At 51.1% G+C, this 26,019-nt stretch overlaps 2 protein-coding genes across 9 annotated transcripts in view; one reads left to right on the top strand and one right to left on the bottom strand.

The window, feature by feature from the left end:
* The first annotated feature begins 1,599 nt into the window (after nucleotides 1–1,599).
* GZF1 (GDNF inducible zinc finger protein 1) lies at nucleotides 1,600–10,034 on the top strand. 3 transcript variants are annotated; one of them, XM_047771580.1, is made up of 6 exons: nucleotides 1,600–1,727; nucleotides 2,741–4,150; nucleotides 5,434–5,528; nucleotides 7,212–7,379; nucleotides 7,754–7,911; nucleotides 8,114–10,034. In XM_047771580.1, the coding sequence occupies exons 1-6, from the start codon at nucleotides 1,615–1,617 to the stop codon at nucleotides 8,462–8,464; spliced, it is 2,295 nt and encodes a 764-aa protein (XP_047627536.1). In that variant the 5' UTR covers nucleotides 1,600–1,614; the 3' UTR covers nucleotides 8,465–10,034. The 3 variants fall into 3 exon arrangements, with proteins under 3 accessions (XP_047627536.1, XP_047627537.1, XP_047627538.1); XM_047771581.1 differs by having other exon boundaries at nucleotides 1,666–1,905; XM_047771582.1 differs by having other exon boundaries at nucleotides 1,710–1,731.
* A 1,589-nt stretch (nucleotides 10,035–11,623) lies between these two features.
* The window catches only part of NAPB (NSF attachment protein beta), a 34,795-nt gene continuing 20,399 nt past the window's right edge, over nucleotides 11,624–26,019 (bottom strand). For 3 of the 6 annotated variants that reach the window (XM_047771579.1, XM_047771577.1, XM_047771574.1), the window contains 6 exons: nucleotides 25,892–25,969; nucleotides 23,576–23,631; nucleotides 23,339–23,423; nucleotides 16,183–16,287; nucleotides 15,511–15,579; nucleotides 11,624–15,187 (listed from right to left, as the gene is read on the bottom strand). In XM_047771579.1, coding sequence (XP_047627535.1) covers nucleotides 15,005–15,187; nucleotides 15,511–15,579; nucleotides 16,183–16,287; nucleotides 23,339–23,423; nucleotides 23,576–23,631; nucleotides 25,892–25,969 — 576 coding nt within the window. In that variant the 3' untranslated portion in view covers nucleotides 11,624–15,004. The remainder of the gene's footprint in view (nucleotides 15,188–15,510; nucleotides 15,580–16,182; nucleotides 16,288–23,338; nucleotides 23,424–23,575; nucleotides 23,632–25,891; nucleotides 25,970–26,019) is intronic. The other 3 variants (XM_047771578.1, XM_047771575.1, XM_047771576.1) reach the window with 2 other exon arrangements.

Raw genomic sequence — 26,019 nt, 5'->3', positions numbered from 1 at the left:
AAACCAGACACAACTTTAGTATGCTATTTAATCACACCCAGTTTAGTTCCCTTTTGGCATTTACCTGATCTCTGTTCTGCTGTAGCTGGGGAGACTGGTCTGCACTGAGTACCACTCTGGAGGTTCAGTCCTGGCTCAGACTCGCTGAGATCTTGGGTAGGCTGGCTAACCTTCCTGTGCCTCCGTTTCCTCCTCTGTGTAATAGGAATAATGATACTACCCCTTCGCAGAGTGACATACTACTATCAGAGTAGGGCCGTAAGCACGAGGCACATACTGTTCTTATTAACCCGTTTGGGCAAGGAGATTCATTTCTGGAGGAAGTCGGGGCTCTGGGTGCGGGAGAGCAGGAGGGTCCTAGACTACTAGGGAAAGACTCAACTCTCAGTGTGTGCACCTAGGAATGAGCCCCATGCTCCATGAAGTGGGCTGGCTTCTGAAAATCCTGAGAAGGGAAGCGATTGCAGGATCCACTTCTGGGTGAACCTGGAGGCAGAGCCAGCAGTTGTGCACAGAAGGTGGGGTTGTTCTGGAACCAGGACATGCTTTTTTATCTGCAGCAGAAAGTAAAGATTGTGCAGGTTCTTACAAATCAGAAGCTGGAAAATAGGGCAGCCGGAAGCCTCCTTACTTGGACCCTCTCACCTGGGCCCGACTACCCGGGACCAGGGCGCTTTGGTCCACACAGCATCCCAGTCACTTCGGGCAGATGCTTTATGACTGTGTCAGAGCCAGTAAGAGAGGGAGGGTGGCGGCTGTGCAGCAGATCTGCCACATTCTACACTCGGAAACTTCACCAGAAGACACCGGATGAGAAGTCGGCCCAAGGCCCGCTGGACGTCTGGGAGAGACGAGGATCAACCGAGGCTGGGGAGCTGCGATATTAAGCCCCTGGAGTGGAGGGCGCGTTCCAGAGGTGTCCAGAGGGTCTCGCCCCGTGTCCAGAGATCGCACACGTTCGGAGGCTCTCAGAGCACAGACGGCTCCCGCTCAGCTCCTGAACCGCGTCGGCACAGCGAGGTCTAACGAACCCAGCGGGACCACGCAAGGAACCTAGGGATCAGCCAATCGCTTCCTGCGGCACGTGGCGGAGCCCCGCCCCTTCTCCAGGCCCCTCCTATCACCCTTACGCCCCGCCCTCTTCGGCGCAGGATACCCCGCTTCTCCCTGCGCCAAGCTCCTGACGCCACGCCCCTCCACCACCGCTCCGCCCAGTCTGGCTCTCGACGCTCCGCCCTTCTCTGAGCCCTTCCACCTTGTGTCACTTCCTCCCCGCGCCCAACCCTCCGCCGCCCAGTACCGTCTGACGTCACGGCCCCCCCTCTCGGCGACCCGCCCTCTTGTACTGCCCACCTGCTGCTGCGGGCCCGCAGCTCACGTGATTTTCGGGGGCAGGCCGACCCCGCCCCTGCCGCGTAGCGGGAGAGGCAGAGCTGCCGTTGCAGCCTCCTGCGCAGGCGCAGACTTTAGCTCGCGGTGGGTGACGTAATCTTCGCTGCTGGCCGAACGCGCGGCGGCAGCGTGCGTCGGATCACGTAACTTCCTCGAAGGGCCTCCGCAGTCGGCCGTGCGTGCGCAGGCCCTACCCGGCCCACGAGGGGCGGGGCAGGGCCTATGGCGGCCAATCGGCGTCGCCTTCACCGCCCCTCGCGCCCCGCCCCCGGTCCGTCCATCTGTCCCCTGGCCTGGTCCTCGGAAGCGCTGGGTCTGCGGCGGCCGGGCGGGCGGTGGGTGAGCAGCCTGGGGGGGGCAGGAGGCTGCGGCCTGGGCTCCGAGTCGGGCTCAAGGGTCACGAGTGGGCGGGAGGCCGTCAGGGAGCCGGAGGTGGTCCGGCCGGCAGCGGCGAAGAGAGGAGGCCACCTGCGGCCATTGCCCTGCTGACAGGCGGCCACTCGGGCTGGACGGGTAGGTGAGGTCGGCCCCGGGGACCCGGGCCTGTGGAGGGCGGCACATGCCGAAGCGGAAGGCGGGTACGCCGCGGGGAACGTTCGCGCCGTGTTGGGCAGGACGGGGCTCCGGGCGGGCCGGGCAGTGGGAACCTGGTGCGCGGGCGAGGCGGGCTGTAGCTGCCTGCCCTGTGACCTTGTCGGCGCCTTTCCTGTGAAGCTTGCTCCAGGACGCCCGCGCGGCTGCAGCCTTCACGACGGCGTGTCAGTCTCCTGCATAGGAACCCCTGCCGAAAACCCTGCCCAGGATAGTGCCGCTGAACACGCATCGTTCAGGTGCTGCGACGGTGCTGCCCGTCGTAGGGCCTTATGGGGTTGGAGGTGGCCGTGGATTGTGGCCACTTTTCCATGAAGTTTTGTCCATGAAGAGTAGTTATTTAGTTGATTGTTTTCCAAGGCAGACAGTGGTCGCCATGTGTTTTAATTATTATGTTTCCCGGTCAAATAAGTAGGCGTTATTTATTGTCGCTATAAATTCTCTTCGTTTTGGGGTCTGGGACTGTAAGCAGGTTAGGAAGTAACCTAGATAAGTTATTGCTTTAACGTAGTTCATTAATCATAACTTTTATCTTTGGGGGATCAGTCTCTTCATGCAAGTATGTCATGAAGCTGTATCTGGGCTTCAGAAAAATGCTAAGAAGTGACGTGTGATTTGAATCTGTACATGAGAAAAGTTGGGTTTCTGTCGTTAATCACTTTATGTTCTCTCAAGAACTGAAATCATCCTCATAATTTTTAATCCTTCTACTTCAGTGGTTGCTCATGCATGAGTAATTTTTGGTTTTGTTCCCAAGGCTGCTTCTGGGAGGAAGAAACATGGAGAGTGGTGCAGTTCTGCTAGAATCCAAGTCCTCACCACTGAACCTTCTGCACGAGATGCACCAGCTCCGCCTGCTGGGTCATCTGTGCGACGTGACGGTCAGCGTGGAGTACCAGGGTGTCCGTGAGGAGTTCATGGCCCACAAGGCAGTGCTGGCGGCCACCAGCAAGTTTTTTAAGGAAGTTTTCCTTAACGAGAAGGCCGCAGCTGGCGCCAGGACTAACGTCTACTTAGATGAAGTGCAGGTCGCCGATTTTGCTTCCTTTCTTGAGTTTGTCTATACTGCAAAGGTACAGGTGGAAGAAGATCGCGTGCAGCGAATGCTGGAGATGGCTGAGAAGCTGAAATGTTTGGACTTATCTGAAACCTGTTTTCAGTTAAAGAAACAGATGTTAGAGTCAGTACTTCTGGAGTTGCAGAATTTCTCCGAGTCTCAGGAGGTTGAGGAGGGTGGTGGCTCCCAGGTTGCTGCTGCTGCTGTTGACCCCAACACTCGGGGGGCAGGTGTGGCTGGGGACCGACCTCTGGCCAGCAGCCTCCCGGGCTCCTCAGATCCCCAGGCAGAGAGAATCAGCAACGGCTTATTGCCAGCTCTGCCCCCAAGGAAGTCCAGGGAGAAGCCAGACAAGAGAAAAGAGGTTGTGAAGCCCCCCTACCCCAAGATCAGAAGGGCTAGCGGGAGGCTGGCTGGGAGGAAGGTGTTTGTCGAAATCCCTAAAAAGAAGTACACACGCAGACTCCGGGAGCAGCAGGGCAGTGCAGCGAGCGATGCAGGGGACTGCGGGGCACCCCAAGAGCCCAGCCCGGATGCTGTGGGAACAGAGGGGGAGCCAAGGACAAAAGAGGAGGCCCGAGATGCCAGTGCCAGGGAGGCAGAGGCTGCGCTGCCTGAAGCGAGGCCGGGGGAGGGGGAGGAGGACGAGGGGGCTGCAGCGGAGGAAGGGACGGCAGGGACCAGGCGGAGTGACTTCCCATGCACCAGCTGCGGGAAGGCCTTTCTGTACGAGAAGAGCTTCCTGAAGCACATCAGGCACCACCATGGTGTGGCCACCGAGGTGGTTCACCGCTGCGACACCTGCGGCCAGACCTTCGCCAACCGCTGCAACCTGAGGGGCCACCAGCGCCACGTGCACAGCAGCGAGCGCCGCTTCCCGTGCGAGCTGTGTGGCAAGAAGTTCAAGAGGAAGAAGGACGTGAAGCGACACGTGGTGCAGGTACACGAGGGCGGCGGAGAGCGGCACCAGTGCCAGCAGTGCGGCAAGGGCCTGAGCTCCAAGACGGCGCTGCGGTTGCACGAGCGCACGCACACCGGCCACAGGCCCTACGGCTGCCCCGAGTGCCAGGCCGCCTTCTCGCAGCCCTCGGCGCTCAAGACACACCTGAGGTGGGCCTGCTGGCTCCCTGGGGGAGGTGGGGTGTCTTGGGGCTCTGCCAGCGTGGCTGCAGTGTCGCCCGAGCTGTCACTTGTCAGCTTGCTCCTTCTAGTGGGGGGCCGTTTTGAGACTCTGGGTTCACTCTGAGCAGCGATGCTGGGGTGTCCCCCCAGCCTGGGCTGAGGGGGGCTCCCTCCCTGGGAGCCACTCCTGTGGGGCGGGGGCCGTCGACCCCACTCCCTCTCCCCAAGCTTCATTTAGAATGGGGGCCCGAGACCAGCTGGGTAGCACAGTCCCACTGCAGACCCTAGTGAGGTGATGCTTCTCTGGGCTTGGGGACTGCTGGCCACCAGTTAGCCCCAATGCAGGAATTAGGACAAATAGTGATTCTGTTCAGTGATTTTTTTTTTTTTTTCAGATGTAACTCACATTTACTATAATTTAAAAATTTAACTTTCAGGGCATCACTGTACATTTTAGAACATGCCAGAATAAGCTTTTTTTGTTTAATTTTATTAGAGCAAGAGCATAGCTGACTTAGTGTTCTGTTAGTTTCAGGTCTGTGTACAGCAAAGTGGATTAGTCATATGTATAAATATATCCCTTCTTTTCTCGCACATAGGTTATCACAGACTGTTGAGTAGATTTTCCTGTTTAGTGATCTTTGAACTGTAGGTGGGTGATATTCAGTGTTTAAAGTTCCCACGTTTATGCTTGACATCCAGATGTGGCCGGTTTCTCCTCTGCCCCAGACCTGCCTGCGAACCCGGGCTATCTGGGGAGGGTAGCTGGGTGTCGTCGTCTTTGCTGTCACTTAACAGCCTGGCTCAGGAAGGGCTTGGTAACCTTGGTGACAGCCATGCCATCCTCAGGAATGCACCTGCGACCAGCTTGCGTCATGTTGAGAGCAGTTCTTTCTAGACTCTTCTGTCAAATTAGGGAAGGATGGTAAACATTTTGATCATGTAGAACTTTGTCAGCAGGGTGTTTGTGGAGCTTACTCCCAACGAGGAAGCTTTACAGACACTGTGTAGTGCAGTTCAGTGCTGTGAACACCAGGGGAGGCCAGACCTCCGGCTGCACATGCACGAACCAGATGCTGGGCTTCTCGGAGCCAGGCAGTCTTGGCCGCAGGCAGAAATGGATTTGGGGTGAGAGCCAGGGCCTTTGTCCCTTTCAGGGCTTTGCCTTAGGGTTTCTGCAGTGAACCATCCCGTAGGTGAGGGTGGGAGTGGTTTTGCCAAGTGAACTTTGAAACCCATACCGAGTTACCCTCTGCGTGCTGTGCTTTCAGAATTCACACAGGGGAGAAGCCTTTTGTCTGTGATGAATGTGGCGCAAGATTCACTCAGAACCACATGCTGATTTACCATAAAAGGTGTCACACAGGTAAGCACTCAGGCTGTCCTGCTCGCATGTCTTTCCTGGCTGTGGAAGGGAAGCCACGGCTCACCTAGAAGTGGTTCGGGTTAAAGCCGTGGCGTGCCTTCCCCTTTGGGAAGTGGGCACAGCTAAGTAGAATACGCCTGCTGCCTTCAGTGCTGTGGGCCGCTTGTGGCGGCGGCCATGCACACTGGCCCGGGAACTGGCCCGTGAGTCCTAAAGAAATTGTTCTGAACATGGGAAAAGCCATATGCTCTTACCCGCTTCTTCCTGATAAGGGCGGTGGGAACCGCCTGACTGTCCGGGGGGTATTCAGTAGATGGTAAATCCACCCCTCCCGACCTGACCCGGCTCTTGGAAGGAAGGGCTCTGACCGTCATGGAAAACACCTGCACGTGGATGCCCCCTTGAAAAAATGCAGCTATGCAAACGGTTAATTCCAACTTTGCGTAAAGGATTGGTTTTCAAAATTTTTTGTGGTGTGATTTTATTCCGTGAAGGAGGACACGTAATCCCCTTAGCCCGATCCTAGGAGACCCTCCTGATGTTCAGGGCCCTGCAGCAAGTGACACCAGCTGCTGTGCACTGGTTATCTCACTGACAAAGCTTTTTACTTACCTTTACTTCTAAGCACTGTCATGTGAACCTTAAGTTCAAATATAAAGTAGACAGGTGAGCCGCTTAATGAGGTGAACTACTAAAGTGAGCAGAATTGGGGTCTAATGGAAGACTGAGGTGGGGGCTAAGGGCAGGTCACACTGAAAGGTTAAATTAGAATTGGTTATCTGATGAAAATGCCAATGTATTTGGCCTTTATTTTTTTTTATTTTTTCAGGCTGCACCCGCAGCATGTGGAAGTTCCTAGGCTAGGAGTCGAATCGGAGCAGTATCTGCCGGCTTATGCCACAGCCACAGCAACTCGGGATCCAAACCACATCTGAAATCTACCCTGCAGCTTGCAGCAAGGCCAGGGATCGAACTCACATCCTCATGGACACTAGTCAGGTTCTTAACCCACTGAGCCACAACAGGAACTCCTTTTTTGGCTTTATTAAAGCTGGAATTATAATTGCGTTTGTGAAATTGGAGCACACCTGACAGAGGAGTCTGATGGGACCATAGCCCAGGCTGCACAGCGCAAAGGGCAGACGACCCTCCTCATGCGACCTGCTCGGCGCTGGGAGTGCTGCTCTGAAAAAGACACAAGCATCCAGCCTAGATGTCCCCTTTCACGAGGGGCTCTTATTCTGATGATGACCCACAGAAGCACTTTGAAAAGGTTCCTGGTGGCTCAGTAGGTTAAGGATCCATGTTGTCATTGCTCTGGAGCCGGTTCAGTCCCTGGCCCAGGAACTTCTGTGTGCCACGGGCACAGCCAGGAAAACAAAAATGCAGTGATTCCACCACACTGGCTGTAGACTATTTTCTTGTTTGGAAGGACTGAATTTCCAGGATGGGAGCTGGCTGAAGGCGCTCCTTCATTCTAATCTACTGGAATCCTTGTGGGTTACACCAGTTCGCAGCAAATAGCAAGCCCTGCATTTGAAGGGAAGTTGAATGTAGAAAACATGACAGGCTGCCCCCCAGCCCACTCAGGAGGGGTTCGTGTGGGTTTTAGAGGGAGGAGCCCCCTCCCGCGTGTCCCAGTGCCCGTGTCACTTCTAAGTTCCTGTTTCATCCTTCATGTAGGTGAACGGCCTTTCATGTGTGAAACATGTGGCAAGAGTTTCGCTTCTAAGGAGTATCTGAAGCATCACAACAGAATCCATACTGGATCCAAACCCTTTAAATGTGAAGTTTGTTTCAGGACTTTTGCTCAGCGGAATTCACTTTACCAGCATATCAAAGTCCACACAGGTATGGCTGGAGTGTCACCGGGGATGGGAGGGCAGTGTGGCAGGAAAGTATCCCGAAGGGTTTGTGTAGATTCACTAGCTTTACTTGGGACTTAGCTTTACTTTGTGTCCTAAATAGCACAGTTTTTGGCTCGACAGCCCAAAAGGGTGACTGTGTGAGCACAGGTGTGGGGGCGTGCACACTCAGCATTTCCGGTTATTTGGGGACAGTGACCAACATACAGCCATGGACACATGCCACAGCCCCACCACTGCTGTGGGAACTGGGCCAAGTCCCTGGCTGTGGCTCCAGCCAGGGAAGGGACCTTTTCCGCAGAGGCCAGGGACTGGTTTCTCAGGGACGTGTGTCCGTAGCGCCAAGCCCTTCCTTCCCAGGGGAGCGTCCCTACTGCTGCGACCAGTGCGGCAAGCAGTTCACACAGCTCAATGCGCTGCAGCGCCACCACCGGATCCACACGGGGGAGAAGCCCTTCATGTGCAACGCGTGCGGGCGGACATTCACCGACAAGTCCACCCTCCGGAGACATACCTCGGTGAGCGCGGGCAGTCCCGGGGGTGGGGGGTGGCAGCTGCCTTACCCTGCGGCAGGGCCACCACCGCCTGGGGGTGGAGTGAGTACCCTCCTGGCAGGACGGTGGTGATGAAGTGAGGGCCATTCTGCGGGCACGCCCCATTTTGGTGACCTGGGAGGTTGACAGGTCCTCGTTCGGGGACTGCTCTGTGTCCGGTCTGTAGATCCACGACAAGACCACCCCGTGGAAGTCCTTCCTCGTCATTGTGGATGGCTCACCCAAAAATGACGACGGGCACAAGACTGAACAGCCTGATGAAGAGTACGCAACAGCCAAACTCTCTGATAAACTGCTGTCTTTCGCAGAAAATGGCCATTTTCACAACCTGGCCACAGTCCAGGGCAGTGTGCCCCCCGTGCAGGAGGACAGGCTTGCAGACCCAGCCTGCAAGTCTGACGGCCCTGTGGTGTCCCAGGACACGCTGCTGGCCACCGCCATCAGCGAGCTCAGCGAGCTGACACCCCAGGCCGACCCAGGGCCCGAGCAGCTCCACTCTCTGACCAGCATGGAGTAGAGCTGGGCGCCTGTGAGTATCAGCTGGACGCCAGGAGCCGAGAGAGAGAATTGGGCCAGAATGGCTTCCGTGGATTTTCCTCAATTTCCATGCCTTGCACGTCGTCTTCATCAAACCATCTCCCAAGCTTCCCTGCCGTCTTGATCTGCATGATCTCAGCCACTTAATCACCGAACCAGGCAGTTACGCAACCTCACTCAGTCTGGTGTCATCACTGTCATCTCCATGTCCAACTCACGCTTGCCGGTGCCTGGCTCGACTGTCTCAGGGCCTTTAGCTTCCATCTGCGTTTGTCCCCCCGATACTTCCAAGCTATTTTTCCACCAACCTGAAATAAAACTGGGACCATTTATGTGTTCTCAGCTGTTTGCTTCCTATCTGAAGCAAGTCAGATCTGCTCTGGGGACCCTGGAGTGGGGCTGAGACAGTGCCCAGCCATCCCTCAAGCCCTGGCTGTGGGACTAAACTGAGCGCCGTACTCCACATCCATGTGGCTCGGCTAGCAAGATGGTCGGGAGATGACTTCCAAGATGAAACGTGGCTATTGGGTTTCACTCCTAAAAAGCTGTCCTACCAAAGACTAGCAGAAAAATAGTAGTTTTTGCATAGAGGTGTAAAAAATTAAGGGGCTTTGAGAACACCTCAGTGTAGCTGTTTTATCACAAGTAGCAATGAGGTGGTTGTGGCAAATCTAAACAGAATATTGGTATTTTTGTTAGGTTTTTCTGAGTCAATTTCTGTAATTTTCAGAAATCCAGAATTTCTGACACCTCAGGAATCTGACGCAGACAAGTCACTGGTGCACGCCTGTGGGGGACCCCCCAACCTGGGCGTTTGTGTGGACTTGACAGAAGGGACCAAAAGCCTTGGCACATACATGTCTTTGGTTCGCCTTAAGAGTGGGCTGTGGAACCGCTAACCTTGTCTTAAGTGCTCTTGGCTGCCTCCTGGCGGCCTTTTTCGCAAAGGGCACGTGCAGCAGAAGGTAATCCCGCCGTCCTCACCCAGCCTGGGTCCAGGTCTGGCCGTGAGGGCAGGCCACCGCCGTGTGCAGGATGCTTTGCCTCACATGGGACCCCAGTAAACATGTTCACTTAAAAAAGAGGATTTTTTTGGTCACTAGTTGCTTTTTTACTTAATGTTTTAATTTATTAAACTTGCTGTGAAAACACTTTCCCTAAGGAAAAGGTACTTGATGCACAAAGTCCAGGATGAAGACAGCTGCGTGAGAGGCCAGAAACCACCGAGGACGCAGTCTTGCCGGTGACACTCTGAGTGTGCAGGGACGGCCTCAGGGTGTGGGCGTCGACCCCAAGGCTCCACCTGCGCCCAAGGCAGTGCTGCTGACTCCTCACCTCTAGTCATGACAGCACCTCCTACTGTGTTTACAGAACACGCATGTCACTTGCCAGGATGAATGAACTGTTTCACAGAGTAAAGTCATCTTAATGAGAAAGAATTTAAATAATAGGTTATTTTGTTACCTGTTGGAAGAATTTGTCTTGAATTTTTCTTTGAAACTACAGAAAATTGTTTAATGCGCTAATAAATGTTTGTTTTATAAAAAGTGTTCCCAAATCTGTTTGCTTCCATTTATTAGAATTTAGGTTCTATACAAAAAGACTCCTGATTGAAACAGGTATAGTTCCCTTAATTCTAAGGCCTGTGCCCCATGCGTGTTCCTGCTGACAGGCTCTGGGCCCCCACTGCTGGTACTGTGGCCTCAGAGCCTCAGGACAGGCCACCGAGGGGATGCTCTGAGCCTACGGCCTTTGCTCTGAACCAAAGTTGGTTGTACAGGGTCTGAAAAAATAGGCCAGGTGGTGGGTGTAAAGCGTTATGAAAGGTGATCTTAACAGAAGTGTAGCTTTGCCGAAGGCAATAATCTTAACCAACAAATGTGAGTGTTAAGTTGTGATCTAGCTGTTAAGTTATGTGTGTTGCCACAGCAGGGACATTTTTTGAGGCCAAATTGTGGTAAGGGCCCTCCCGTGACTCTGTGGCAATGGGGCATCATCAGCATCTAGGTGCACATGTGTAACTCTAATATAGTCCATCTAATCTGAACATACAGAAAGTATGTGACTTCTAATGGAGACAAAGGAGCAAAATGTCAAAGGGGAACTAACGGAGGGTATACAAGGCTCGGGGCTCAGCCTTTGGATATGAATCCCCTGAGCCAATGCAGGCACGAATAAACAGTTTCCTGGCAATGAGCCTTGGTGTCCCGTCTCTCTGTATGTAGTCCTGCAACAAAATGAGTGCTTCTCCCCTCAACTAAACATGATGGTGTTCCTGTCATTTTAACATCATTTTAGGGGAAAGGCCATTTGTCCACATGCACCAAGACAGCCAGAACACAGTCAAAGGGCCGCTTAGCAAGTCCATCACCCAGCGAGCCCCAGGAACCACCCACTTCCCTCCACCAACCTGCTGGGGACTCTGGGACTCTCCTAAAAGTGAGTCTTTAAAAACCACAGGGGTTTTTGTTAGAAAATAAAAGACTGAGTTCCCATCATGGCTCAGTGGTTAACGAATCCGACCAGGAACGATGAGATTGTGGGTTCGATCCCTGGCCTTGCTCAGTGGGTTAAAGATCCGGCGTTGCCGTGAGCTGTGGTGTAGGTTGCAGACGCGGCTCGGATCCCGAATTGCTGTGGCTCTGGCGTAGACCGGTGGCTATGGCTCCGATTCAACCCCTAGCCTGGGAACCTCCATAGGCCTCGGGAGCGGCTCAAGAAAAGGCAAAAAGACAAAAGAAAAAAGAAAATAAGACTGAGAAGAGACAATTCAATGAGAATGTAATCTTGAACGCCAGCAAAATGATAGATTCGCTGATGGGCACGGCTGATTGGATCATTCATTTTAATATGCTCTGAATTAAATTGGAGGGACTTGAACAAGGCCCTCCGACAGCAACGGCAGCGGGGAACCGAGTCAACGTGGCTCTGCCCTGGGTGATGGGCTGGGGCTCCTGGTCCCCACCCAGGTCCAGGGACCTGGCAGTGGGTTCCTGATGGGGCAGCAGCTGGAGCAACAGACAGGGGGTCAAGAGGGAGCCCAGGATGCCACTCCCCCTGCCCTGTGGGGACAACTTCCAGGACAGGAAGCCACTCCCGTCCTGTGCAAACCAGCCAGGGAAGACTCTGGACATGCTGCTCACAACAACCACTTTATTCACATATAGGCTCACACAAAACAGAGGCTCTTTCTGCAAAGGTGGGTCTATCACGGCAGGGGTCGTTTTCCCACACCCTCCCCAGGGGCACGGGGCGCTTCGGGGGGCGAGCTGTGTCCCCATGTCCCGAGGAGGCCTGCGGCACAAGCAGGCATTGAAATGCATGGGGTCAGAGGAAACAAGAAATGCACACACTAGTCACAGTGACACCACCACACATGGTCACGACTGTAAAAATACTGTGTTAAAGTCATTAAATAAAAAAACTCACACAAGCTATAAAAACATCGCCACAAAAAGCAAAGCTTTCCTGTAAGAAATCTGAACTCATTCTGACTCAACAATGATTTGCTAAAATGCAAGGACTGTGACATAAATAGTCGTTGTACTTTGTTCATAGGTGACTCTCTATGCAGTCTGGAGACCTTGCCAGGCTCCAAGTCACAGCACTGGCCACACTGAGGATGGTTTCAAGGGAGGAAGTCTGGACAACATTAATGGAACTTTCTTCTTCTCATTTTCCTTTTATGTTCTGGCAGGTCTGTTCTGGCCATTACAATTATTTTTCACATGAAATATAAAAACAAAATCTTAATCCGGGCACTGATCCCAGTGTTCATTTCAATACAAACAACTCTGACGGGAAAGATGCTAATACTGTTGTTTTCCTCAGGTGTGTGTGCCCAGGAATCAGGACGAGAAGCTAAGTAAACTGCCTTCAAAGACACCATCTGCCTGTACTTCACGTGGGCAGACCAGGTTCTGTTAACAAGTGGAAACAAACTGTGGGGACTAGCAATGAAGCGAACACGTGGCTAGAGAAGGTCACAGCTCCTCATGGGACAGACTTGTACCCAAAGGACTCAGGCCCCACGCCACCCCACAGGGGGAGCTTCTGGCCACCTGGGCACCAGGCCAGGCACACCAACCAAACCCCACTCCTGCTCTCTTAACGATTTTTCATCAGGACTTCCAACAGAAGCGAAGCACCACCAAGCGGGCCCCACTCCAAATGCACCATTTGCCGGCTGACTCTGCAGGGACAAAGGGCTCCTCTCAGGTACCAGGGCCCAAGGGCAGGGCACCTGGTCTCCCAGTCCATTCCTGCGGCCCTCAGCTGACCTTCCTCTCCACCAGCTCGCCCTCACAAGTGACCCCACAGCTAGGCCTTCTCTACCTCCTCTCCCGTCACACTCTCCCCCTCCCAGATGGACCCTCCCCATCCCCAAACGTCCCTCCCCACACAGCTCTGGGCCTGGGCACACCCAAAGCCACCAGTTCTGGTCGAGAGTCATCCAAAAACACAAACACCATTCCATTACCATCCGCCAGACGCTAGAAGTGTCATCTGTCTGTCCCCTGTTGTCACCTGGCACCAGACCATAGCAAACATACCCCATCTATGCCTAAGACGTTCTCAGAGGAGATTCAAGGAAACGAGAACATCTAAAGTGCAAGGTCAGCGTGTAACACAATGGGCAGGTCAAGTCCACAGGTCAACGGGATACATGTTACACAGGACAGAACTAAAACAGAGAAGATCCAACAACTCCACCACCTAAGAGCCAGGCCTCCCAAAGCTCACTGGGATCCTTCCAGACCCACTGGCAGTAAACCTCTGAGGCGACCTGGCCCACCATGTCCACACGGGGATAAAACCACAACACACCTTCTCCAGCTTCCCTCAGACAAGCTCCTGGCCCTGGCAGGGGTGCACATGGGTGTGGCACATCTCAACGTGGAAGAGCTACGTGTAGCACAGAAGTGGAGGAAAGGGACGTGCAGTTATACCCCTTTATGTGAAAACAGGCAAGGGCTCCACCCCAACTAAAGCAGATACTCTCAACAGGAACGGGAAGCGCCACATTGCAGGGGCCTGTGTGTGTGTGTGTATACGCGTGTGCAAGACCAGCCTCGCCTCCACACGCCAGCAAGAAGCGCTGGGAAGCTCCCTGCTCGCAGCTGTGGCACTGGCAGACCCCGGCTGCTCCAAATTTTCACATGCACATTAGCCACAGAACAGTATAAAAAAGCAAAGAAACTGGTCACCAGCACCATCTAAAGAAGCACAAGATAACAAAAAGGATAGATAATTTCTACCGAGGGGAGTCACAAACGCATTCCAAGCCACCATCCTAACTAAACACACACTGAGAGGAGAAGACGGCTGCGAGTTCACAGAAAATGCACTGCGCCTATTGGATCAACCGGGTTGGTACTCAGGCCCGAGAAAAAGGACATATAAAGAAAGAGGTGGCAAAATGAAGCACGAGCTCTGCACACATCAAAGTAACAGGAATAAGACTGAAGAAGTTCTCGGAAAACCCTGGGGACTCTGACAAGCGTGAAGCAGCGTGTCACACTCCTAACACACAGGCGCCTCCCCGTCCGCCCCACAGGGACACACGTGTGGCTCGTGTGCAACAAAATGAAGCCACTGGATGGCATCCACGATGATCCCTGGGCTAACCCTGCCACTTGCCACGACGACAGGGCTTCACTTGAGGTCACCGTCGCCATCGCCATCCCCCGGGATGGACTTCTTGATGCGAAGCAGCATGGTGGTGAGCCACTGGTCCAGGCGCGAGATGGAGTCGAACTCCTTCACCTGGTGAGGGGAGAGGAATGCAGTCACTCCACAGAAACGACAGGAAACAGACCCAGAACCACAGCATCCCAGGCCACTCATGTGGTCACAGCGGGAGCCGCTAACTTTCCGCATTACAACCACGCCCAGCCTACAACTTTCTTCACCAAGACTGCTGCTTTCACACTGTCCCAAGACTATGTCAATGGAGCCAGCGACACGTTCCCGCACCTTCTGTATTGCTCTGCATGCTACGTGCAATGGTGAAAACCCACAGCAGCCTTATAACCAGAAAAGCAAAGCTAACATGACAAAGGACACGAGATCCCATATCAGAATAAGGGAGCGTGGAAACTTAATGCTGCCTCAGCATCCACCAGACACCAAAAAGTATTTGCAGAGACAGAAGGAGCGGACACAGGGTTCCTTGACCTCATTCCCACACGAGACCAAAGAAGGGAGAGACCTCCAGATGGTAGCAAAGGTCACCCTATCAAAAGGCGAATGGAAGTTTCCAGGCCAGAGATGGGACCTGAACCACAGCAGTGACCTGAGCTGCTGCAGTGACAATGCGGGATCCTTAACCTGCTGCACCACAAGGGAGCTCCCCATCAGATTTGACTTTGCACTTATTCATGGATCAGATTATTTTCCATGGAAAGCATCCAAACAACAAATCCTAAGTGTATGTGATATACATTTGCCTCCCAGCTAAACTCAGCATGGCTCACAGAACTAATTAATTACTAAGGCTACTGGGATCTAAAAAACATGCCTATTGATTACAACTTAGGTATAATGGCAATAATGTCCAAAATAACATTTGGTGTTTACATAGCGAAAAGGAGAAGAGGTTTCTGTAACATGAACTGTCAGGGGAGGTGCAAAATCTCAAAGGTGAACTCACTGCTTCCGTGTAAGCTTCACTGTTCTGCTCTTCATGAGCTTCCAGAAGTTTCTGGGAGCATAAATACAGAAAAATTAGTCTGGTAAGCTAAGAAGTTCCACCTATGAATACTTTAAATATAGAAATAGCCTTGCTGTCACGTAACTGATGCTGCCAAACACCTTACAAAGATGGGACATGCTTGACACAAGGTGTGAATCACCCCATGTCTGGGCCCAGCTTTGTGCTGGCAGCCCCAAGCCACTGGTTCCAGATCACGGAGCTCGCCCCTCTGGGCATCTGGGGCCACGGTGCAGGAGCAGGGAGTCCTGGGCTGCTCAGGGAGCAGGCTTCACAGAAGGAAAACCTCACTGCAAACCCAACCGTCTACTTACTTTCAATAGTTTACATTCTCTTGAATCAGTGAATGCTGGAAACATTTCCTCATATTTCTCAAGAGCAAGCTGGGAGAGAAAACCACTCATTAACAGCTGACTCAATGCACCAGGAAACAGAGCTCTGCCATTCTATGAACTTCAGTAAGATTTATTTACATCCTATTTGAGTGCTAGACTCAACATCAGAAACGACCTGTGTTGCTCAAACCCACTTATTTTGAATTTTCAACTTCAGGGAAGAAGTTGAAGACTTCTAAACCGGTTCTCTGAACGAGGCTGTGATAGAGAGGACACAGAGCTAGGCCTCACTTCAGACGCCTGCAGCAGCTGTCTGCTGGCATCCACAGGGGGAGGCGGCAGTGCTGGGGCCAGGGTGTCACAGGGCCCCTCCACCCCAACACCGATCATGAGCACATGGAGCTGCCCCGACCCTGCCCGGCCCCCCTCCAGCTCTCCCTCTGCTTTTCACTCCCTCCCAATCCTCACTCCAATTCCACTTCTCCCTTTTACTGTCTTCCCAGCCCTTATGTTCTTCAAAGCAAAAATGCTGAAGGAAACGCCTGAAGTTAAGAGCTTCGGCAGCTGTCAGGGGACATCATGCTGGGGCAGGGTCACAGAGGAGCAGGGTGCGCTGTGCTCGGGGTGAAGGGGTCAGACCATGCTCCTCACCTTGGCGTTCAGCTCGTCCACGATGAAGTGGCAGAGGGCGGCTTTGAAGAAGTAATCCTTTGCACTGTACTTCAGCAGAGGGTTGTCCATGGTGCTGGCCCCAACCTAGGCAGAGAGCGGGCAGCGCGAAAAGGTTGGCCTCCTCCCGGGAGGCACCCGCCGCCCGTCTGCTCTTTAGCAAGTACCCTGTGTCTTCCTCCATTAGTTAAGTGTGAAATGAATACATTCTTTAACCCAACGTCGCAGACCAGAATATGTTACTAGACAAGAAACACGATTTAACACCAAGTGCTGACCTGTGAACAGGACTGACGCAGAAGACGGGAGAGACACTTTGCTCTGTGCCTCCTGCTAAGTCAACTGAAAGGCCTGGTCCTTTCATGTGAAACTGATGTAAGGAGACTGAAAGATGGAAAGAAGAGCAAACCAGCCAGGGACAAGGGAAAACACAGCAGTGAGTTCCCTGGTTTTTCTTTTTCTCGCATAAATCCCTGACTTGGAACAGAAAAAGCCAGCAACTCATAAATGCCAGTGGGTGCAGCAGGAAAAAAAGAACAAACGAAAAGTCTGCTCTTTGCAGCCAAAGGACCAGGAAAGGGCAGGCTAGCAAGACACAGCATCTCTAGACAATACCTGCACTACCCCAGCACCACTCACGACAGCTATAGCCAGAGGGGGAGAAGGATGCCCAGCCTCCCGTGATGTGGAGGGGCTCCACTCTCCTACGAGGGGCCCAGAGCACCCCCGACAGGAGCAGTGGAGACCACTGGGGCCTGCAGGACTGAGGCCTGCTCACCTCCCAGCGGGCGTGGCTTCACCATCACCCCTTTCTGGCCAGGCCAGAGTCAAAGGGAACTGCTGAGAGGGGAGGTTTAAACAAGATCCAGTCTCATAACACAAGGTGAAAATGTCATTTTCAACTGAAACTCGCCTGCAATACCAGAGAAGGGAGGATCTCAAGCTGAACAAAAAAAGAAAACTAGTAAGCGACAGCTCTCATCAGCAGAGATGTTAGAATTTCCTAGCCAAGATTTTAAAGAGATTTGCCTCAAGTGCTTCCACCGGCCATTACAAAAGTGCTTGAGACCAAAGGAAAACCAAAAGCATCAACAAAGAAAAAGAAATTCTCAGTAAAAAAACCCCAGAAGATACAAAGAAGAAATTAATGGAAACTTCAGAACTGAGATACACAATAACCGACATAAAAAGGAGACGGCTTCCATGGCAGCTTGGACGTTAGAGGGACGCAGTGAAGCTACGGTAAAACATGAGAAATCAGCCTGAACGACAGGGGATAAACTGAGCAGAAAAAGGGGACAGAGCCTCAGGGGCTCTGTGTGACCATAAAGCAGGCATTTGGGCCACCTGAGTCCCAGAGGGGAGAGAAAGACAGAGGGGCTAAAATGTACTTGAAGAAATAATAACGGAACATTTCCTAAATGTGGCAAGAAACACAAATCCAGATTCCAGAGATTCAGTGAGATCAAACAGCATAAAAGCAAAGACATCCAAGCCAAGCCACAGACTGCAGACTGAAGACAAAGAAAAACATTTTGAAAGTGGCAGAGAGTAATGTTTTCACCTACAGGGAAAACAACAGCCAACTTCTCATCAGAAACCACGCCAGCAGTAAGAGCACACTTGCCAAGCACTGAAAGAAAAGGGCTGCCAACCCAGGACTGTACACCCAGCGAAGATGCACTTTGGGAAGGAGATGCAGACCCTCCCAGATGCAGCAACATCCAGAGACTGTGGCCAGCAGCCCCCCTGAAAGGGCAACGACAGGAGCCCTGGGCATCAGGAAGAAAGAACCTGGGACAGAATATGGGAAACACAGGGCCTTCTCTTCTGAATTTTCTAAATTATGTAGAGGTCTGTGATAATCTGCATGGGAAAAGACTCTGAAAAAGAATGGATGTGTGTACATGTACAATAGATCCACTGTGCTGTCCAGCAGAAATGATCAACACTGTAAATCAACTATACTTCAACAAACTTTAAACAATGGAAAACAAGTACATAGACGAAATATTACAGATAATTAGATATTGAATGGGGGAGGATAAAGGGACAGAAATTAAGGTAAGATTTTTGTATTTCACTAACACTGAAAAAATGATGTCACCAAGGGCCTGTAATACATTAGGTAAATGTGGTACCTAGAGCGTCCACTACAAAACTATTTAAAGAGATGCACCCCAAAACACTACAGGTAATCAAGCAATCCCCAGAAGACAGGAAAAAGAGAAAAACAAAACAAAACAAAAAAGGATAAACAGAAGGCAAAAAAGGAGTTCCCATCGTGGCTCAGTGGTTAACGAATCCAACTAGGAACCATGAGGTTGCGGGTTCGATCACTGGCCTTGCTCAGTGGGTTAAGGATCCGGTGTTGCTGTGAGCTGTGGTGTAGGTCGCAGACGCGGCTCGGATCCCACGTTGCTGTGGTTCTGGCATAGGCCGGTGGCTGTAGCTCTGATCAAACCCCTAGCCTAGGAACCTCCATATGCCATAGGTACACCCCTAGAAAAGGCAAAAAGAAAAAAAAAAGGCAAAAAAATTAAATGGCCAGTTTCAGCTCAAATAGAGCAATAATTACATTAAACTGTGAACGGTTTAAATACACCAATTAAAAGGCAGAAATTGGCAGCATCGCTTAAAAACACAACCTGACTATGCTGTCCTCAACAAACTTACCTCGGGTGTTAACAATATAGGCAGGTTGAAAGGAAAAGGATGCAAAAAGATACATAAACACTAATCTAAAGAAAGCAGAAGAGGCTATATTAGTTTCAGATAAAACTTCAGAGCAAAGAAAACTCCCCAAAACAGAGAGGCACATTATAGAATGATAAAAGGGTCAACCCACCAAGAAGACACAGCGATCCTAAATACAAATGCAGCAAACAGAGCTGCAAAACATGTGAAAATGTGAAGAAAAGACCCATAGAAATGACAGCCAGACAAATCCTCAATGATGTTGGAGACAGCAAACTCCACTCTCAGCAACAGAAATACACAGAAAATCAACAAGTACAAAGAACTCAATGCCTTCAACCAAGAGGAGCTACTCAACACTCACAGAACGTGGCCCCCAGCAACAGCAGAGCCATGGAATGTACTCAACACCCACAGAACACGGCCCCCCCCAGCAACAGCAGAACAACAGAACATACTCAGCACTCATGGAATGGGCACCCCAGCAACAGCAGAACCACGAACATATGCCCAGACAGACCATATTCTGGGCCATAAAAAAAAATTTCAACGGAGTTCCCGTCGTGGCTCAGTGGTTAATGAACCCGACTAGGAACCATGAGGTTGCGGGTTCAATCCCTGGCCTTGCTCAGGGGGTTAAGGATCCAGCGTTGCCGTGAGCTGTGGTGTGGGTCACAGACGCGGCTTGGATCCCATGTTGCTGTGGCTCTGGTGTAGGCCGGTGGCTACAGCTCCAATTGGATCCCTAGCCTGGGAACCTCCATATGCCGTGGGAGTGGCCCTAGAAAAAAAGACAAAAACAAAAACAAACAAAAAAACCTTCAACAAACTTAGAAGAACTGAAATTAGAGTTGTATTTTCCAGCCACAACAGAATCAAACTAGAAATGAACAATTGAAAGATTAACAGAAACATCTCCAAACACTTGGAAATTAAACACTTATAAATAATCCATGGGTATCAATAAATATGATAAAATAAACAGAAATAGAACAATGTAAGAGAATTGAGAGACACAGTCAGAGCAGCTCTTAGAGGGGAACTGACGAGACTAAAAATGCACTCACAAAAAAGAAAAATCAATATGCTAAGTTCCCTTCTCAACTCCCCAAAACGAAGAGCAAAACCAATCTGAAGAAAGTGGAAGGACAGAAATAAGGATAACAGTAGGAATCTATAAAATTGAAAACAGAAAAACAGAAAAATCACTGAATTCTACATGTCTAAAGAATAAAAACCAATCCTTTACAAACTCTTCCAAACAATGGAAGAAAGAAGCCTTCCCAAGTGCATTCTTCTAGGCTACTATGAGCTGCTACCAAAGCCAGAAGAGACATCACAAGAGAAAATTAAAGATCAATATCCCTTATGAATACAGTGCAAAACTGTAACAAAATACTAGCAAACTGGCTCATCAACTGACATAAAGGGTACACACCATGACTACATAGTGAAGGACTAATTCCATCCGGTGAGTCCCGCTCGTGCCCGTGACTCTGGGTGGTGATTCATCTCTAAGCCTTGGAACATCCTGCCTGAAGGAGCCTTTCTGCTCACCTGGGGTCTTAGGCCACGCAGGTCATCCAAGCTACAAAGGGACTGGAGGGTCAGGCCAGCTGGTGGGTGGTCACCACATCTATGATGAACCCAGCACAAACTGGATGCTAGATTAGGAGAGTTCCCTGGTGGCAGTGCTGCACCTTTTCACACCCTGGTGCTGTTTGCTCATGCCCAGGGCTCTCCTGACCAACCCTCACCCCCATCCTGAGCCTTTTCCTCTGGCTGACTTTTTATTTTAACGGCTGCACCCACAGCATATGCAAGTTCCTGAGCAGGAATTCGATCCAAGCCACAGCTGCAACAATGCCGGATCCTTTAACCTACTGCACCGGGCTGGAGAACGAACCCGCACCTCCACAATGACCCAAGCCACTGCAGTCGGATTCCTAATCCGCTGCACCACAGCAGGAACTTCTCTTTGGCTGATTTTAATCCATATCCTTCCACTATTAACAAGCCACAACTGGCATATGGCAGCTTGTACCAAGTTTTGTGAGGCCTCTACAGAAGCTCAGAACGTGAAGGTGCTCGTGGAGACCTTGAAACTTTTCAACAATGGAGCAGGATTTATCCCGGGGATGTAAGCTGTGTCAATATATGAAAACATGGTTTATTTTTTCTTAATTTTTTTTTTTTTTGGCCATACCCAGAGCACGCTGATGTTCCAGGGCCAGGGATGGAACCTGCACCATGGCAGTGACAATGTCAGATCCATAAAACCTGCTTAGCCACCAGGGAACTCTAAAAATATGGCTGATTAACAGAATAAAGGGCAAAAAAACTACATGATCGTGTTGAAAGATGCAGAAAAAGCACTGGACAAAATCCAGTACACCTTGATGGTAAAAACACAACAAACTAGGAAGAGAAGGGAACTTCCTCAAACTGATAAAGGGCATCAACAAACACCTATAGCCAACATACTCAAGGGTAAAAGACAAAGCTTTTCTTCCAGGATGGGAGCAAGACAAGGATGTCTGCCCTTACTATTTACCATTGTTCTGGAGGGACTAGCCAGTGCAAATGACAAGAATATGAAGTAAAAAGCATCCAGATTAGAAAAGTAAAACCTGCACCACAGCAGTGACGATGCTGGATCCTTAACCTACTGAGCCACCAGGGAACTCCTACAGGTGATTTTTGTATAAAGAAAACCTAAAGGAATCCCCAAAAATTCACTACAGTCAGTAAACAAGTTCAGCAAGGTTGCAGTATATAAAATTAACAAAATCATAAAAGGAAATTGAGAAAACGATAGCACCAAAAGAATAAAATACTTAGAGGAACATGTTTAACCAAAGATGCCCGACTTGCACACTACGAAACTCTGAAATATTGCTGAACAAAATTAAAGATAATCCAAATAAATGCAAAGGCACCCCGAGTTCACAGGCTCTAGACCTGTTAAGACAGCAACACGTTCCAAGTGGGTTTGCAGCAATCACTGCAATCCTTATCCAAATCCCAGAGGGCTTTTTAGCAGAAATTGACAAGTTGATCCTGAAACTCACATGGAAAGGCAAGGGACCCAGGGGAGCCAAAACAATCTTGAAAAAGAATGAAGCTGGAGGACTCAGACTTCCTTGATTTCAAAATCTACCACACAAAGCCAAGGCAATGAACACCATGTGGCACTGGCATAAAGACAGAAACACAGAGCAACAGAAAGAACCACGCCCAGGAATGAGCCCCACACATATGCGCAAATAATCTTCAGCGATGGCTCCAAGGCCACTCTGTGCCGAAAGGACAGTGTCTTCCACAAAGGGTGCTGAGAAACAGGATACACACAGGCAAATGAATGAGGCTGCACCCTTACCCAAAGAAGAAGAAACCTAAAAGCTAAAATTATATGACTCTCAGAGTGAAACAAAGGAAAAGCCTTAAGACCTAGGGTTTGATGATTTCTTGGATATGACATGAAAAGTACAGGCAACAAAAGAAAAAGGAGACAAGTCAGACTTCATCAGAATTTAAAATTGTATACACCAAAGGACACAACAACAGAGTAAGAAGGCCACCCCCAGATATTTGCAAATCACCTATCTGATAAACGGTTAATATCCAGAATATACAAGGAACTTGTAAAACTCAACACCAAAAAACAATCCAATTCAAAAATGGACAAAGGAACACAGCAGCTACTTCTCTAATGAAGGTATACAAAAGGCCAATGAGCACATGGCAAGATGCTCAACATCACTAAGGACCAGGGAAACGGATATCGAAACACAATGAGATACCGCTTCACACATTCGGGGAGCTATTACAGAAAAAACCCAGAACACAAGTGTTGGGTGACTATGGAGAATCAGCACACTTGCACCTTGCCGGTGGGAACCATACATGGCACTGCCAGTGCAATGTGACAGTTCCTCAGGAAGAAGTGGCCCAGCCATCCCAATCCCAGATAGATAAACAAGAAATGTCCAAACACACCCCCAGACCCTGAGCACAAGTATTCACAGACGCATGAATCCAACTGCCCCAAAGTGCAAACAACCCAAATGTCCATGAATCGACAACTGGTTAAGCCAACTGCGGAGCATCCCAAATGTCCCTCTGTATCCCAGGCGGGCTGGTTCGAGGACTGAGATGCCAGTATCAGCGATGCTTAAGCCCACAGTCAGCCCACTGCATCACATGGCAAACTCGCTCTCCAAGGGACGGGGAGGAGAGGAGAATTCAGTTTCTTTACGCCATGACGATTTTTAATTAGGCAGTGGTGCTGGTTACACAGTCTGTGCACATACTAACTCACTGACCTGTAATCTTTAAGAGGCTGAATTACATCTCAATAAAGATCATGATTACATAAAGTTTAAAAGAAAAGATTCCTTCTCCCTCCTTCTCCTGGGAGCTGCGCAGACAGCAGCCTCACCTGCTCATAGACCTCAATGGCCTTCTGGTACTGCTCCAGCTGGGCAGCATACGCTGCCACCTTCAGCAGACACTTGTTGGCCGAGCTGCAACAAGAACCAGAGCAGAGTGAACCCTCCAAAAGAAGAACGCAAAGCCATCTCAGAACAGCCCAAGATGCTCACAGAGCATGTGGAGGAGGCATCTTTTATCAAACATAACAAAGCCCGTTAATTGCATTAAGAAAATTAATACTTGCCTGTTGGATTCTTCCCCTTTGTAATAATCAGCTGATTGTTCGTAATGGGCGATAGCCTGAAAACACACATATGCATTTTATTCAAACTACTTGTTTGCAGAGTTACATTTGACAGGTATTTTTCCTATAAATAAACCTATTCCAGTAGCAGATCTTTCATAACCCAGCCTATTTATCTTATAAACATAGAAGCATGCACGTCCAGAAGCCCAGTAGCAGACAGCTCCCTGTCCATCAGAATCTCCCCTCAACCCCCTCAAATGCCCAGCCACCCCACTGTCCCAGGCCTACGGCAGTGAGGGGCAGCCACACAACCCGTCCTTTCCAACAACGCTCTATGGGTGCCTCTGATGTGACACATACACCTGACTCTGCACCCTTCTCCAGGCCTGTCCCCTTCCCATTGCTGGAAGACAACAACCAAGTTCAAGTGATGCTGGAAGCCACAAACTGAAGACAGCAGCCCTTCCATCGGCCTGGTTCCCAGGTGGTAGTCCCAGAACAGTGAGAGCGGGTTGTCATTTCAAAGGCCAGTGAGGACCACTCCATTCAGCCCATGGCTTGGTATAGCCCGGACAGCCCTCACAGACACCCAGCCCCATCCAGTTATTCTGGGTGCTGCCTCCTACCCAGAACAGGTGATACTAGAAACGGGCTATGGGCTGGATGCTGGGAGCCCAGCTGTGCCGGCACAAGCTTTAGTGAAGCAGAGCACTGACACCTCAGAGGGTAGGCAGAGGCCCCCCAGGAAGGGGCAGACCCGCTGCCCATGGTTTCCAGCAAGGTTTCATGCAAGAGGAGAACTCTTGAAAGAATCAGCAAGTCTGGAGGCAATTATAAAGGGACAGGGCCTGATAAGACCGAAGAGGCCAATGGCTTCTACACCAAATGGCAGGAGAGAAGTCAGACAGTGTTTTAAACGGGTCCAGCAAGCTGGTCTGCAGCAGGCACACGCTTATCGCGTGGTGTTGGGGGCCATCTACCTGTTGCCCCCGTGGCTCTCTCACGGCAGCTGGGGGCCGCCACACAGACCCAGCCTGCAGATAGTGGGATTTCAACTCCATACGCTTTTTACGTCATCGTTCCCATCAGCAATTAATCACTGTAAAGACCCTTCTCAGCCAGAGCACACAAGCCTGTCTGTACACGCCTGCCTTAAATGTTGAGGTTTCCTGGTGGGCAGCGGGGGAGTGGGGCCTGGCACCCACATCACAACTGCAAGCTGCCTCCCCTCTCAGGCCGGGGGCTTACCAGCCACAAGGTGGCCTGTGGGGCTGAAAGGGAGCCCAGGGACAAGAACAGAACACACAACAGAACAGGCAGAGGACTGCGTCAAAAGATCCCCCAGCAAAGTCCCTGGGAGCACACAGTGGCTACAAAGCCTCAGGCCCCTCCCCAGGGCAGTGGCAGAATAAGCAGGTAGCAGAGCCACAGGGCCAACGTCAGCCTCATCTGGACCACCGGGCACCACGGACAGTTTGTGAAGGACATGTCTGTGTTGACTAAGGGTGTCTGGGGGTCTCTGGGGCAGCCATGCAGCCCACCCTAATGAATATGCTCCCCCACAAATTTTCTGAGTAAAACCCAGAAACAATTTAAAGTAGTTAAACATAATGAGCTACCGGTTTAAGGTGAAGAACAGTGATAGAAGGCATCAACACAGAAAGTTCTTCATGAAATGTGAGATTAGGAAAGTCATAAAAAACACAAATACAGAGACTTATGGAGGAAACACCTGTAACATACCCCCCTGGAGAATGGGCAGAGCCACCCTGTGCATGTGCGAGGGACTATGTGACCAACGTGCATATGCCACAAACAGGCGGGGGCCCTGAGGGCAGGCGCACAGGCTCTGGCCCTGAGTGCACACGATGCCTGCCCACAAGCCAGCCCACCCGCAGGTGCTCAGTGCAAGAGGAAGTTGCATTTCAGAGACAGTCTCTGCTGCACTGCTTCCCATCTCATGACTGCCAGGCCTGGGGTGTTGCCAGGTCCCCTCTGATTCCATTCCATGAACCACAGCTCAGCAGCCAAACTGTGTGACACAGCGCGTGACCCCCATGGAAGGCAGGGCCTGAACCTAAGGTCCCAGACACCCATGGCCACCCGTAGTGCCTGGAGAGACAAGGGTCCCAGGGTGACGTAGGGGTACCCCCAGAGGAGCAGAGTGTGGTGGCACAGCAAGCTGACCCAGGTCCCATCTGGACACTCACTCCAGGCAAACAGCAACCACCTCCCCCAAAGCCCAGGAGGGCTCCACGTGACCTTGTCTGTGAGCCACCCCCCCACCTCCCGCCACCCTGCCAGCCCGCATACCTTCTCGATGTCCACCAGCTCCGTCTCGTAGATCTCCGCGATGGTGATGTGGTGCTTGGCCGCGATCGTGAACCTTCCCTGGGAAGGAAAACAAAGCAGTCAGTCCGGTTTCACCATGAGCCATCTCA

This window comes from Phacochoerus africanus, chromosome 3, assembly GCF_016906955.1.
Source record: "Phacochoerus africanus isolate WHEZ1 chromosome 3, ROS_Pafr_v1, whole genome shotgun sequence".
Classification (NCBI taxonomy): Eukaryota; Metazoa; Chordata; class Mammalia; order Artiodactyla; family Suidae; genus Phacochoerus; species Phacochoerus africanus.
This window is presented reverse-complemented; position numbering and strand designations above follow the sequence as displayed.

What these genes read in the sequence shown, in the direction of transcription:
- GZF1 (XM_047771580.1), top strand. Translation starts at nt 1,615, where the DNA reads ATGGCGGCCAATCGGCGTCGCCTTCACCGCCCCTCGCGCCCCGCCCCC. An exon ending in GCATATCAAAGTCCACACAG is followed by an intron (nt 7,380 to 7,753) that starts GTATGGCTGGAG and finishes CTTCCTTCCCAG; the next exon opens with GGGAGCGTCCCTACTGCTGC. An exon ending in CCCTCCGGAGACATACCTCG is followed by an intron (nt 7,912 to 8,113) that starts GTGAGCGCGGGC and finishes TCCGGTCTGTAG; the next exon opens with ATCCACGACAAGACCACCCC.